At 39.7% G+C, this 16,865-nt stretch overlaps 1 protein-coding gene across 2 annotated transcripts in view; it reads right to left on the bottom strand.

The window, feature by feature from the left end:
- Nucleotides 1-11,913: 11,913 nt before the first annotated feature.
- Nucleotides 11,914-16,865, bottom strand: part of LOC126481498 (2-acylglycerol O-acyltransferase 2-like) — a 114,336-nt gene continuing 109,384 nt past the window's right edge. For both annotated transcript variants that reach the window (XM_050105284.1, XM_050105285.1), the window contains exon 6: nt 11,914-13,001. In XM_050105284.1, the coding sequence (XP_049961241.1) occupies nt 12,841-13,001 (161 nt within the window). In that variant the 3' untranslated portion in view covers nt 11,914-12,840. The remainder of the gene's footprint in view (nt 13,002-16,865) is intronic.

The raw sequence follows: 16,865 nt of genomic DNA, 5'->3' as shown, positions 1-16,865 counted from the left end.
ATTTTCATGACTTATTTTCATAGTACCTCAAGCTATATGCCTTAAAAATAGCAATGTGTCAGCCAATAATTAAAAGGCTCACCAGACACACACTCCACACACAGGCAAAGCCGAGGCATTGTTTGATGGTGCAGCCAAGTTCACAGAATGCTGTTCACAGAATGTTGTTCACAACATTTTGTATGGGGGATTGGTATCGAGCAAACCCTGACATCACAATACAATTCTGATTCTAATCCAATTAAAGACTTTTCATGAATTGCAATGCTTTATGAGAACCTACTGTCACTATCGTCAAGTGACCTCAATCGACTACCTTCAACCATTTGGAGAGAGATAGAAGAGTGAGATACACACTTCTACCAATGCACCTCTGTTTGAGTTGATGTTGAGAAGGTGGGAAAAAAGAAAATGGCTTGACAGACTGCCAAGAGCTCCAACTAATAATGAGTCATGGGAACAAAAAATCAGAGTGTCAGTAATCAGTTTGACCATAAGAGCATGTGAGTGAAAGCAACTATATAACAAAGGTACCCCAAAAACTACAATAATTTGAAGTTGGCATTAAAGTACTTCTCTGGAATCGTCCTCAGTCTTTGGTCCTAAAAAGCAGGACGAGAAATGACAATTACTTTATACAGGACCATGCAAAATAACACACACACACCACATCCTGGGATTTATCATCTGGCATACCCAACGAGTAACCAAGTTAAAAGACTTTATCCCCATAAGAACTTAAAGAGGTACTGCTCTTGAGCATTAGTTCATGATCCTCTTTAAGAGTAATGTTTTTAGTAATTAGGGTTAACCTACGTCTTAAGTTTTTTTCTCTCCAAATACAGATAGGCTATTCCCTCAGTATATGTGTAATTATGTATAGTTGCAAGTTTCCAATTAAATGAGTTTTTTAGAATAAAATATAGAAAGGAAATGAACAATTTAACTAGGAAAAATATTGTGTGTTACCTAGCTAGGTTGTTACAGCATACTAGTCACAATGAAGTTTTATTAATAAATCTAAGTGGTTTGTCTTTTTTATTTTTTTATTTTTTTAATTACTAGAATCTTACTGGCTGCAACATGTCACACAAGGGTGAATTGTGTTAATAGGGATTTCTGGTTGTATGCTTATGAATTTTTCATGATTAGGCTTCAAAACCTACACTGTTGTACTGTCATGCGACTAGTAAACACCCAACCCTCAAACTGCTAAATGCCATCATGATGGAAGGAAGACATTACAAATTAATTGCACTAGTAGTTGATGAAGTGATACCAATAACTTGAATCCAAATATCTCTTGACTTTAGCTGAAGTGAAAGCAAGTGAATGATAACCCATACTGAATCGTTTTTTTTAACACTGATTAACAAAACAGTCTTTTCCATCTCTCATTTGACTGTTCATTCATTTCACATCTGCCACCAGTGGTGGTGGTGGTGTCCACTCCTACCTGAAAGAGTGCCGCCACCTTGCGGCATCATTCCACATTCAACCATTTCCCAGCTGGATCCATCCTTTCATGGACTTCCCAACTCCTTCCTATCACCATCTCAAGTCGACACCTCCAGTTGCAGACTTACAGCTGATCCAAAGCCGACTTCAAGAATTATGATAACTGTATCTTGTAGTGGTTTTTTTTAACCAACCTACCCTTGACTCACACTCATTCTTAACTATTTTTTTTAAGTGCAATAGCATCAGTATGACACTAACAAGCATTGACATCTACCACAATAACTTCCCTCAGAACTGAAGGCCTCACGCTCATTTTTAGCTGTTTTTCCTTAAGGTGTCCCCAAATGGGGAGGCAGAATTGTTAATGCTGGGTTTATGAGCTTTTCTGGTTTTGAGATACATAATTTTGGGTGGGAATGGGTTGTGAAAATTATACTATGCCTACACAACAATACAAGAAACTAATATCTTTATTTATTACTGTATTGACCTTTATCATATCCTGTGTACTGTATTAACTATGCTCATAAATTAGCTGTACAACAATGACTAACATATGATGAAAAAATGATTAAGAGAGATTCTTTACAGCACACTTTAAATTTTTATAATTTGTGGTGTGAACTTCCTTTATGTATACGAACTTTCTGCCATGCCAAACTTACTGAGCTAACTTATCTTCTACAAATAAATAAAATGGTTCAATGAACTCACGTGTTTCCATGCTTTAAGGATATGTTCCCATTTGGGGGAGGGGCTGTATCTCCAAAGCATGCAACAGAGTACGACAAAACATTATTTTGTCCACAGTAACATCTTTTTGGGACTCAGTTATAAAATAATCCATTGAAACTCGTGTCGCGGAATGTCTGGTGAACCCTGACAACGGCTACCAGCGGATAATGTGTGGAATCCCATCACCTCCATCTGCTCCAGATGGAGATGCCAGAATACTCTGATAACTTGTGGTGAGCGGCAATGCCAAAGACAGCTGATCCTTGCTGTTCCACCAGCAAGGGCGCTGACACTGGGTAGTGTGGTCCTCCTGTCACCACGACTGACACGTACTCGGCAATACTACAAGGGTGGTTTGAAAAGTTCTCTGAATGAAATAGAAAAAAATTACTTACATCACTGAAACTTTTTTTTTGCTTTTCAATGTAGTCTCCTTGTAGATTAATGCACTTGGTCCAACGATGTTCCAGTGCCCTAATCCCACCTCGAAAATTAGTTTCTTCCAGTCTGCAAAATAGTTTTCAACTCCAGCTATCAATTCTTTGTTTGAAGTGAACCTTCATCCACCAAGAAAAATATTCAGATATGAAAAGACATGGAAGTCTGATGGAGCAATATCAGGTGAATAATGTGGATGTGGCAACAATTTATATCCTGGTTCATGTAATTTTTATGGCGACAGCACATGTGCGGGCGCACTTTGTCTTGATGAAAGACGACTTTCTTCCTCACTAAGCTTGCCCTTTTTTCACGTATCTTTTGTTGCAATTTGTCCAGGAGGTTAGTGTAGTATTCTCCAATAATTTTTTGCCCAGTGGGGAGATAATCTGCATCTGTAACTCTGCCATTGCCGGTCCCAAGCCTGGGGCCCCATCTCGCAAGTCATGGGGAAGGAGGAGGGGGAGGAGTAACAACCTCGTAAAAAAACCTGGGTCCATCTGGCTCCGAACGGTAGCACCCAGTTAGGGCCCCTACCTAGGGTTACAGGTGAAGCCCGGCCAACGGTCTCGAAGGCGGAAGAGGAGCGTCGCTTCCCAACGGCAGAGAGTGGAAGAACCACTGAGGCATATCAGGTAGCAGCTGTAATCCATGTTAGGGGCGGCTACCAAAGGCATCTGCGTCCCCATGTCAGGGGTGGCCTGAACACATCTTCTGGGGCTAACAACTTCAGTCGTATAACTGGACAGACATGAGCCGTCCCATCAAAAATTTTTTTTAGCTCATTGAATGGATCGCACTATGGAATCAAGATTACCCCAGGGGGACAATCCCCCATTAACGCAAGCAGGCATTCGGATTCTGGGGGACCTACCAAAAAGTGCATAAGGGAAGAGTCAGAGCTCCCAAGAACCTCAAAGAAGATTAAAATTAGAACGACCTTCACAATTAGAACCATAAATGTACAGACAATGATTAAGACTGGCAAATTTAAACAGGTAATAGATGAGATGAAAGAGAGAAGCATTGGAGTACTAGCAATGCAAGAAACAAGATGCACTGACGAAGACACAGTGGAGTCAGAAGACTTCATAATACTGAAGGGGAAACCAGAAGTTAAAGTGGGAAAGGAAAGACATGCACCTAGATGCTTTGGTACAGGGTTCATAGCAGACAAGAGATATGAGGATGCCATAACTGAAATGAAGAGCAGATCAGAAAGGATATCAACACTGACTTTTCAAGCAGGGAACAAAAAGTATACAATAATAAATGGACATGCACCTACAAATGACAAGACCAGTAAAGACAAGAAAGTTGCAGGTAGTTGCAGATAGTTTCTCGGAAGAGCTAGATGATACACTGAAAAACATACCATATAGACATGTAAAGATACTCGTAGGAGATTATAATGCACAGATTGGAAGAGAGTAACAACATAAAGGAGTAGTGGGTGAGTATCCTGCACACCAGCAGACAAACAAAAATGGAGAAAGACTAATTGAACTGTGTCGAGAATACAAAATGAGATTGATGACAACAAACTTCAGGGCCAAACCATGTAAGAAAAAGACATGGGCAAACCCATGCACCCCCCTTGGGAAATTCCAAATTGACCACATAGCAATCAGCTGGACAAATGCTAAAGAGATCATGAACACAAAGGTCAGGAAGAACACAAGAATAGAATCAGATCACTATCTTACGGAAGTTAAGTGCCTTTGGATTCCAAACAGGGACAGACCGCCAAAGACAAATAGGACAGAAAACATAAAGGTAGACAGAGACAAATTAAGACACAATCGATCCAGATATGAAGAATGGGACGACATGAAGTGAAATATGGCGAAACAGGCTGAACTATGGGGAAAGGAAGAAAAGAAATGAAAGCACTGGTGGTGGAAAAAGGAATGTGAGGAAGTGGTAGACACTCGCAGGAATGCCTGGAGAAACTGGAGCAGCAAGAAGGGCCCAGAAAAATGGGAAGTTTTCTTAGGAGCAAGAAAGGAAGCGGCCCGAACAATAAGATGGACCAGAAGACAGAAGATGAAGCAGGAACTGGACAAGATTGAGACCAACTTCAGGAAAAACAGCAGCAGACACTTTTTCGGGCAATTCAAAGAGAGAGTGATTGGATACAAGGGTAGAGAACTGTTTATAAGAGAGAAGAAAGGGGAGCTGGCTGTCAGTGTGAAGGAGAACGTCGTATTTTTGCAGAGCACTTTCACAACCTGCTGAACTGTGGACCACCTGAAGAAGAGCTGGAACTGGGGACTGACACAGAAGAGAGAGAGAGAGAGAGAGAGAGAGAGAGAGAGAGAGAGAGAGAGAGAGAGAGAGAGAGAGCCATGCCCTCCAACCAGGGATGAAGTTGCACATGCCATAAGTGATCTGAAGAATAATAAGGCAACTGGAGAAGATGGTATAGCAGCCGAGATGATAAAGTGGGGAGGCAAAAAAGCAATACGCAACATGACCAACATAATTCACCAGATCTGGAGGACAAAGAAGTTGCCAGAAGGATGGATGGATGAATGAATGCAATTGTAGTACCAATACCCAAGAAGGGGGACAAGAGAGATGCAAACAACTACAGATGAATATCGCTACTAGAGGTTGAATACAAGGTGCTGTCAAAACTATTGCTCAAGAGAGTAGAAGAACAGGTAGAAAGTACAGTTGGTGACTACCAAGTGGGATTCAGGAAGGGAAGAGGTGGTGTAGAACAGATATTTATCCTGAAGCAACTGATAGAACATAGGGCCTTAAAAAACAAAAAGACAGAAATAACCTTCGTGGACTTCACAAAGGCATATGACTCCATCGACAGACAGACTCTTGTTAGGATCCTGAAGAACAGAGGACTTTATGGCACTGCACAAGAACACACACAAGAAATTCTGACAGATACAAAAGCAAGGCCGAGATTCAGAGGAGCAATGTCAGAAGAATTTGAGGTCAAGACTGGTGTTAAACAGGGACATGGATTGTCACCATTGTTGTTCAATATAGCACTGGACGAAATGATCAGGCACTGGAGAGCAATAAACGAGGAAATGGGAATACCAAAGACCCATGTGGGGGACAAAAAGGACAACAAGGCTCAAGTGGACTGCCTAGCCTTTGCAGATGACAAAGCAATAGTAAGTGAGACGGAGGAAGACGCAAAGACAACTCAGCAACTTAAGTAAGGTAGCCAGAAAGGTGGGACTGAGGGTTGCCTATAACAAGACAAAGACATTAAACACCACTGCAGACTGGGAAACACCGGAAGGCACTGTGCAAATGGTGGACAAATTTAAATACCTGGGAGAATTTATAACAGGAAGGAACAGGAGCAAGGAGGGAATAACAGAGGATAAAGAAGATGGGGTCATCCTTCTGCATGACAAGAGACATATACAATAAAAAGAATATATCCACAGAGGTAAAGATAAGCCACTACAAGGCAACAGTGAGGAATGCAGTATTATATGCTGCTGAAATGATGACACTAGGAAGAAATGGGGCAGAGCAACTAGAGAAAGGAGAGAGAAAAATACTGAGAAAAATACTAGGTCCCAAAAGAGGTGGACAGAGGTGGATGTGAAGACCTAGGGACAATATCAGGGGAAATCAGACTCAAAAGGGCAAGGTTTGCTGGGCATGTAGTTAGGATGAGTATGGTCAGAATGACGAAGAGTGTGGGAAACAATAGGGAGGACAAGGGGAAAGACAGGAACCAAGTGGGTCGTTGAACTTCAGAAGGACTGGTTGGAATTGGGGGTCAAGGTCTAAGGAAAGAAAAACTGGAGGAACAAATATACACTGACAAATATGCCGGAGATCAATGACAGAAGAATATAGGAAAAGATTAGGATGTCACCAGTGAAGCCGCCAGGAGAAACGGAAGCTGAAGATCTCAGAAGAGAGCGGGAGAGAAGAGAAAGAATGAAGAGGTTCTGGGAAAAGAGGAAGAAAATGCAGTCCACAAAGGGGCTACCTGTGGTCCTACAGAGGCCGTAATGCAAGAAGTAGTAGTTTCCTCTGTGGTCACAAGCTGATGCAAAAAAAGTCTTGTTCTTTTCTCATAAAATAGGCCAAACATTGTTCAGATATATCCATTCTTATGCGTTTTTGAACCAGCATCATGAGTTGTGGCACCCATCTTGCAGATAGTTTTTTCCATTTCCAATTCTTCAGTTAAAATGTGATATACCCTATCAGATGACATCTAACAAGCGTGAGCAATTTCACGCACTTTCAATCGGTGATTCTCCATGGCCATTTTGTGCACTTTTGCAGTGATTTCTGGTGTAGTGAGGCATCTTGGCCAATCACTGTGCAGTTCATCATCCAAGCTCTCCCAAACAAAATTAAATTTATTTGTCCACTTGGCAACAGTTGAATATGAAGGAGCCGAACTCCCCCAGTGTGTTCTGAAAATTGGTATGAATGTCCTTTGCTTTCATACTTTTCCTTATGAAGTACTTAATCACTGCTCGAATCTAGATTTTTTTCCACCTTCGCAAATCACTACATAGGAACAACAACAGAGCCATGTCACCACCACAGCTCTCCTCCAAGAGCACTGACGTGGCAAGTGCTTACAGGCAACAGTCCAATGAAGATAATGTGAACAACTCATTGTGATCTCGTGACGATTGCGAGAACTTTCCAAACCACCCCGTAAGGCGGATAGGAGAATGACTTCGTCAGTCTTTGATGGCTCACCTGAAGATGACTGGCAAGGGTCCAGTTGGACAATCAGCTGCAATCCTTACATCTCTTCGAACATTTAATTCACCGGGAAAATTTTAAAATTCACAGGCAGATTGCTGTCACATAACCATTCAATGACAGCAGCATAATAGTTGGTAAGCCCTCAGTTGCACTTCAGTGTCTATTCAGACTACTGAAATGCTGCTGCCACTGGTATACACTGTGGCATCACAGCAATTACTTTATACATGCATTCAGGCTTTTTTTCCTGGTTGACACTGCCATGCATGTCAGAACACTCCATGCTTCATGTGTACCTGATTGTAAGCCAGATAATCAATTGCAATTGAAAGCTGTAAACAACTTGGCATTTGGTACCACTGGACACAGGATTTTAATAGTCAATGGAGGCCTCACCGCTTCCTTTGAATGGACATCTCAGGTTGCCAACATGGATGAGCCTATTTTAGGTGCATATTTTCTTGCTCAGTATGCTCACAACTTGTAAACACAGCTGATAGTAATACCATAACTGGAACACTGTGTTACTCTGCCATTGCATATTTAAGAGAATAGACCACATTGGCATATATGACAGTCAGCAGCTGGCAACAGTTATGAACAAGAACACTGAAAACAACAGTCATGTGTCAGCATAAAAGGTATGGTGGTGGTGGTGGTGGTGGTTGTGGTTAGTGTTTAATGTCCCGTCGACAACGAGGTCATTAGAGACGGAGCGCAAGCTCGGGTTAGGGAAGGACTGGGATGGAAATCGGCCGTGCCCTTTCAAAGGAACCATCCCCAATAAAAGGTATGCAAAGGTACTGTAAATCCAGATCCAGTCAATACAAAACCTGTTCAGAGCCACATGGTGATCTATATAACTGTTCATCTGTTGGAAAATATTCTCCATGCTTTGTTATCTAACCTGGATAATGTCAAGAAGTAGTATAAGTGGTGAACAATGGTTCCATGTCAAAAATCACTACTTAAGATACAAGCCGTCTTCCACAAAGAAAGTTACAAGCTGTTGGGACAGAAACAGTGACTTTGAAGATGGAAGATGCTTTCTCCAAAAGCTTATGCAATCATCACATTGTGGAACTTCTGCTTGAATTATGGACACAACAGCATAGCATTAAACACAATACCATTTATTATACACTGAAGATCCAAAGAAACTTGCCTGCCTAATAGCTTGTAGGGCTCCCACAGCATGACATGGTATCGACTCTACTAATGTCTGAAGTAGTGCTGGATGGAACTGACACTATGAATCCATAAAAGTCTGAGAGGGTGGAGATCTGTTGGAAAATATTCTGAACAGCACATTGCAAGGCATCCCAGGTATGCTCAATAATGTTCATTGGAGAGTTTGGTGACCAGCAGAAGTGTTTAAACTAAGAAGAGTGTATCTGGAGCCACTCTGTAGCAATTATGGATGTGTGGGGTGTCACATGGTCCTGCAGTAATTGCCCAAGTCTGTCGGAATACACAGTGGACATAAATGGATGCAGGCAATCAGACAGGATGCTTATGTACGTGTCACTTGTCAGTCATATCTAGACGTATTTGGGGTCCCATATCATCTGACTGCACACGCCCCACACCATTGCAGAGCCTCCACCAGCGTCAACAGTCCCCTGCTGACACAGGATCCATGGATTCATGAGTTTGTCTCCATACCCATACATGCCCATCTGCTTTATACAGTCTGAAATGATACTCTTCCTTCCAGGCAACATGTCTCCGGTCATCAGAAGTCCAATGTCGGTGTTTAATGGCCCAGGCAAGGCATAAAGCTTTGCCTCTGGTGGTCATCAGGAGTACACGAGTGGACCATCATTTCCAAAAGCACATATGATGTTTCGTTGAATGGTTCACTTGCTAATACTTGTTAATGGTCCAGCATTGAAATCTGTAGCAATTTGTGGAAGAGTTGCATTTCTGTCACATTGAATGACACTCTTCAGTCATCATTGGTCCTGTTCTCGCAGGATCTTTTTCCAGCCACAGTGATATGGGAGATTTGATGTTTTAGCAGATTCCTGATATTGGTTCAAATGGCTCTGAGCACTATGGGATCTATGGTCATCAGTCCCCTAGAACTTAGAACTACTTAAACCTAACTAACCTAAGGACATCACACAACACCCAGTCATCACAAGGCAGAGAAAATCCCTGACCCCACCGGGAATCAAACCTGGGAACCTGGGCGTGGGAAGCGAGAATGCTACTGCACTACCACGAGCTGTGAACTTTCTGATATTCATGGTACACTTGTGAAATGGTCGTACAGGAAAATACCCACTTCATTGTTACCTCAGAGATGCTGTGTCCCATTGCTCATGCACCATGTTTGAACTCACTTAAATCTTGATAACATGCCACCGTATCAAAAGTAACCCATCTAACAACTGCACGAGACACTTGTCTTACATAGGCCTTAATGAATGCAGCACCACATTCTGCCTGTTTATGTATCTCTGTATTTGAATACCAATGTCTATACCAGTTTCTTTGGCGTTTCAGTGTATATGTACTGCTCTGTGCCAAACAGTTTCACAACATGTCTGTAGAATTGCACCTGAGCTCCTAACAAACAAAAGCAATTTTAGAGGACATCCTCCAGGCTGGAATTATACATTGTTTCCAAAGTCTGCTGTTGTTATCCTAGCATCTATCACCTAAGAATGATGATTCATTGTGTCCTTGTGGTGAATCCCAGAACTTTTCAAGACAGGTACCCAATACTAAACATTCAGGACTTCACATGTGCATTAACAAGCTAAAGAGTTTTCAGTGTTTTATAGTCTGATGTAAAGCTTAAAATCAAATTCCTGTGACACCCAACACATCCAAAAAACAGCAGTGATTGCACCTTCTGGTCTGTTTGAATTTTTGGTTATGCCATTTGGCACTAAAATAGCACCTAACTTGGCAAAATTTTGCTTTGCTTACCTGCTTGACATTATGGTTTTCTCACCAAACTCTTGTGTCTCATCAGATGGTATCTATGTGTTACTATATACCTCAAGGCCAGCAGACTATCTACAATTAAGACGTTTCCTTAAGGTGGAAAATTTTTGTCACCAACCTCTCCCAGCAACAGTTCAATAATCACCACTCGCAGATTCATTCTCAGGTCATGAGACCACAGGCAAAAACAGAAGCAAACTTTAGTAATGGAGAAAGCTTTCCACAATCGCCAGGCTAATCTCTCTAGTGCAGTGCTTGTTCACTGTGCCAATAACTATCATCATAGATGCTAGCCAAAATTCAATTGACCACCATTAATAACCATTAAGTTTTTTTCTAAAAGCTATCGAGTCTTTATGACAGAACATTTGGCCATTTATGGGAGCATTAGACATTTTCAGCCTCAAACTGAGGCTCGACCTGTAACAATATACACGTAGTATGTGACAGTCCAAAATGTGTTGTGTGTGGTGTCATGGTAAAATCAGTCACCTTAACTTCATACACATCAACTGTACAATCAATATAAGTTAAAACATGGTGTATGGACATATGTGATGTCTTTATGTTAATTACTGTGAAAAAATTGTTATAGATGGAAGGGGAGTAGAAAGACACTGAGCTGTGGGTGTTTCCAGCTGTACAGCAACATGGGCGGCACTGAGAGGCAGCTGGTCACAGAGAAATGTGCCAACAGCCATCATATACAAAACATAACTTAAAAAGTGGTGGTAGCACTATTTGTTCAGAAACTTTACTACCAATGAATACAGCAATTTAATGGGGAACTTTAGCCGATTTCTAAAAATGTTAGTATCCAGTCCTACAGAGGTTTGAAGACACAGTTCAAATGTTATACAGCACTGAATTGGATTCGCATTTTTGTTATTCTCAAATGAAATGAGAAACAGATTTCCATCTCCATAATTGTCCTATTTAAGGTTTTGTTCATTCTCTTATGATCTCTTAGTCAATCTCATGCTGAAACCCATCCTTTATGTCCTTCCTGTATTGTGTAATGGAACAGTTCCTCATAATGGGAACTATGTGGTAATGGATATTTTCCTTATTTCACTTTCCTAGTAATTCTTTGTTACAGTTGATAAGAAATGTGAAACTGTCAGACTATTTAAATGAGGATGTTGGCAGTGAATGTAGTAATCTTATCTGCACATTACCCATTAAAGTCCAAAACATCAAGCGTAAATTTCATCTAACATCAGCATGACTACCAGTACACAAACACACATTACATTGAAGTTTCAGGTGTCCTCAGAAGCAACAGGAAACCAACTCTCAGTCACACAGTACAGTATTCTGTATGAAATGTAACAATATTAGGATGGCGTGCAGTTTCAAACAGTCTTTTTGTTGTGCCTGTCTGTAACTCAGCATCTCTACTAATGGTGAGTAGCAACTATCCTTTTAATAATATTAGTACAATATTCTACTTAACTCTGGCAGAGTACCCTTAAATAGCACATTGCTTATACTATGACGAGAGAGAGAGAGAGAGAGAGAGAGAGAGAGAGAGAGAGAGAGAGAGAGAGAGAGAGAGAGAGAGAGAGAGAGAGAAATATGCACAACAATTTTCCTCTCTGCACTGGAATATTTTATTTCCAAACAACATTGGGTAAATTCTCCAAAAGGATTGAATATTTTCAATTTATTTAGAACAAATTTTATCCATAACCAAAAGTTTACTGTGCACATTGCCAAAAAGAAAAAGAATTCTGTACCGACCAGGTTTAAGTGATACAGTATATGCTAATCAGAAAAGCTGCTACAAAATAATTTTGTCCATGTTCACACAAATAATTGAGTAATCAGTAATAAATTGACAAGATAAATCTCAAGTCTCTTCAGCACAAAATTATTCTTACTTTATACTTATATTAATCCCTTGAATCTATTACAGTTACGTCTCTATTCTTACAACTAATCACAGCCATTACTGTCTTGGAAAAGTTTACTCCTTACAAATCTGCCACAATACAGAAGTTTGAAATAAAATACCGGTATCAATTTATAGTTCATTGAATGTGTTTTCTGTTTTATATGTGATACTTAATCTTCAATAAATTTTTATCTAAAAAAATTAGATTTAACAGTGTTATACTTCAGCATTGCAGCAGATTTGTATCTAAGCAAAAGTTAAGTAAAATTTGTATATTTATCATACAGACTGTTTTGCTTCAGAAGTTAACTATATAAATCTCTTTTACACGTACACACACACACACACACACACACACACACACACACACACACACACACACACACACACACACACACACACACACTAAATAATTTCATTGAGCAAAATGACTTACAATAATTTGTACAATTTCTGGCATATTTAAACAGGAGTAACAGTGGTCCTTTTCCTATTAACTGAATGCAGGAATGTGAATGCATTCATATTACAAGAAAAAATCAAATGCATATTATCCAATACTGTAAACAACAGACAATTGGAAGTGATGTATAAAACAGAGTCATATGCTCTGCTGACAACTAAGATAGTTATTCTTCAATTTCTAAATGTACATTGTCTGCATCTGAAATGTATTTGTGCTTGTACTTCTCAAAAAAGTTTACAAGTTCTTCAGAGAATTTATTGTGGAGCTCAGTGATTTGTTCCTGTGTCGGGTCTTCAACTTTCTTCACTTCAATTGGTGAGCCAACTGTAAAAAGAACATGTTAATGTGTTAGTTGGTTTGTTATAAACAATTAAATTTATTTCCATTTACATTCACTTACTTAAGGTCACAAAAGTGAATATTTCTACTATGTACTGATGAATTCCTCATACTGTAATAACAAACGACAATACTGACTTCACAAAATCTTATTTATGCACTTGCTATCCTAGAAATACTTATTTTCGTTTCAGTCAGTTCCAGCAACAAACTATACAGGAACAAGAGTTCAGGCCATTATGTACATCATTTTTTGTTCAAACTGTCAGTGTAAAAATGGAACAACTGCTGTCTTGACTCTCCACATCCTTGATCAGGATACCCAACCGAAGTTTTTGTCTGACTGATGTCATTATCAGTCTTTTCCCTTGCAACAAAAGTGACATTTAATTATAACCCACCTCATTTATGTCGGTGAATTATTTAATGTACCAACACATGTGTAGCCAGTTTTCAATATTTTTGGCACATTGACTTAAAAATGTTTTGTTACCTAATTGACTTTACCATTCAATGAAAGGTACCTACATTTCCCACATAATATGTTACCTCTTGCTGTTTAACCTTAATTCAGCTTTATGTTTAGTAAAGGGAGTTCCTGGACTTTGACTTCAGTTTTCTTTGCTACAAAGTAGCTTACTATTTCCTTGTCAAAACAGAAAGACATCAATCTCTTAAATTTCTGTCCAACAGTTGCTACAGTGGATGTTCATAGTTCATTTGTAGTCTGATGCTGTCTGTGTAAGTCACACTGTGGTTGGGATTCCACATTAATATTTAGGTTCACTTATAACTATATGCATGAGCTGCTTCTTAAAGGCAGCCAGTTCTACGAAGAAGAAATGACCTGATCCCTTGTTTTATTTTGATATCACATTTTGTTGATTGCTGTTATTTTTGGCTATTTCTATCGGTGTCACATGTTGGCTATTTGTACTACTGGTATCTGCATTTTACGTTGAGTTACATTCCATCTTGCATTTTCCATTGTTGAATTGTGTAGTGCTATGTAGCTTCAGAGTTTTTTCAATATCATGTTTCATTCTTTCTTGTTAGCTTTGGCTATTAGCATTACTGGCAGCCTTTAGCTTTTTGTATTGGTATCAGAATTTTAAGTAAAGCTCATAGGTCAAGTAACGTTTTTGTTAACAGTTCTAGTTTGTTTGCGCAATATGCATTTTTTCATCTTCGAAAGCAACTATCGTATATGGTTTTTCTTTGTTTCATTTTGTATGTTTTACTATTATCAAGATTTTGAGGCAGTTATTTTAGGTTTTTATCCATCCCTGCACAAAACCCCCAATTTCTCCTGATTTTCCCTGCATATTCAATGTTTATTATTAAGAATTTGTATGAGTATTTGACATTCATTTTTTGCGCCATGGGAACGGACAATGTCATTGGTCATCATTTTGAAATCACCTTTGTGTTGCTTTTTTTGTAGCTTATAATGCATCATTGGTCAAAGTCAGTAGATGATATTCAACACCTGGATAAACCATAGTCTTCAATCATAAGAATCTTTGACTACTTGTCCACTGATGTAAACAATCTGATTGAAAATAACATTAACTTCAAAACAAACAGAAATCTTATCTGGTTGACAACTACTCTGTTCTCTAGAAGAATTTAAACATTTTTAAGCTGATGAGGATGTCAGTACTTATTCTGCCCTGACTGTACAGAATGTTGTTAAATTGTAGAGTAACAATACTAATTCAAAATAATACAGTCCCAGATAAATTTTACAATGAAAGTAGTCTTAACATTCTCCAAGAGCATTACTCTGATTTCAGCCTCCAGGTATTAGTGTGTGCCGGCATTTCAAGGCAAAGTACTTGACAAATACAAATTTCAGAATGGTTAAAAAAGCAGCAGCTGTTGAATGGTTTAAAATATGATAGCTGTATGTTCTTGTATACAGATTACTTATGCTCTTAGAGTAATTATTTGTATCAAGTTCAGCTGGGCTTTTAGGGCACTACATTCAATCTGCAAATTATTTTGTTTAAGGTTATTCATAAGCATCCCTGGGGTATATGAAGATGATTGCATGTAAACAAGACATACAACCAATGAACACTTGTCAGTGGATAAAGCATCTACCGAAGTTTTTAACTTATAGGTGCTCAATATGACCATTTGTAATACTGAGGCAGTTCAGCATTGACGTAATCATTAACATATGAAGGCAAGTGTGGTGGAGCACCATCTAGTTGTAAAATGAAGTCTTCACTGTACTGCTGGAAGTGTGGCACAACCCATTGTTGCATTGTGTTCAGGGCATGGAACCCCCTCACAATTTTTCTACAAAGAAAAATGATCCATAAACTTTTGAAGAGGACATGGCATGAAAGATGCTAACTTTATGCGAGTCATGAATGCACTCCACAATCTTGTGTGGATGTTCTGTGCCCCAAACATATGCATTATGACGATTCAGCATTCCAGACATGTGAAACATGACTGACTGAAAGCCAGCTTCTTTGCAAAATGATTTTCCTCCAGAAGTCAGTACAAGTCATTGTGAAAGTCAGAATGAAACTTTTTTCAGAGTAGTCAGTGCATGTAACAACTGCAGACGATAAGCTTTTACACACAGATGTATGTTTAATAGGTCAGACAGTTTATTGCAGTATCTGCAGTTCTCTGCTTGGACATGTCTATTCTATGGGCTCCTGCCTATTCTATGGGCTCCCATCCATAAACTTCTCTGCTGATTACATCTGAAATCTTTTCTTCACAGTGTTACACCCCCAGAATGATATTCCGGATAGGTGTGAAAATATTCGAAGTTTTTCTGGCCAGTACCAGAGCCACAGTAGAAGTCAAGGCACACTAACGTACTATATCTAGATTGGAATGACAACCCAGAACAACAGCCAGTATTGCATGCAGCTTGAGCACACCACCAAGTTAAATTACCATAAACTACCCGAGCTAGTGGACTAAGGTGTCAACAAAGTGAAGTGACCCCATGAGGAAAGCAGGATAATGTCATTCTGTTGACCATGTGCAGGGAAGTAACAATACCAAAGACATACACAAGAACAGCTTTCAGAGCACACGGTGCAAAAGCAAGTGAACAGGAAGAGTGAAGAATGGAGTTAGTATACCACAACAGGGTGTAGGCTGCTGACAGGTTCAGAAAACTAGGGCACATTTGGTCATTTTTGCCGCACAGTAGCATCACCACTGTAGACTGATCTGTAAAAAGACCTCTACTTCTGCAGCTTACTTCCCAGTTTGCAGTTTACCAGTCCCAAGGTGGGCCCTGTGACACTCCATCTGTGGCCCACCTAGACGACTACAATTTATGCTGCAAGAGCCAGCCCATTGTGAAGGACTTAACTGCCACAGGCTGCTGCTTCCCCATCATTGATGCCTTCAGCCTCCTACCACCAGGCCCCCTGGAGGCCTCGTTGATGGTACCTAGTGAGTTGTTTAACTACCATCAATTCAAAGGGGCACAGCAGCTGCTGCCACCGCCCAACATATGTCTGCGAGTTGTAATGGTACTTGAATTATGTAACCATTACAGCACCTCATCTGAACCTCTCGATACTAGTAATATTCTACTGTGTTTCTGTAAAGTAGTTTACATATTTCTGAGGCAACATTCACATTTGATTTCATTTGTAATACATCAATATGTTTATGTTGCAATGATATTATTCTTATGTGTATTCTTTCTTTTGCCACTATGATCTTTGCCATACTTGTAACTCTGATTTTTGGGCACATAAGCGATAGTTAGTTAGTTAGTTAGAGTCGGACCTTGAAAAAATCAAGTCTTGGACGTCATATTGGAAAGACTCATAACGTAGCCAGTTTATAAAATGTGAACTT

This window comes from Schistocerca serialis, chromosome 5 (assembly GCF_023864345.2).
Source record: "Schistocerca serialis cubense isolate TAMUIC-IGC-003099 chromosome 5, iqSchSeri2.2, whole genome shotgun sequence".
NCBI classification, from domain to species: Eukaryota; Metazoa; Arthropoda; class Insecta; order Orthoptera; family Acrididae; genus Schistocerca; species Schistocerca serialis.
Note: the sequence above shows the minus strand (reverse complement) of the source record. Positions and strands in the feature narration are given on the sequence as shown.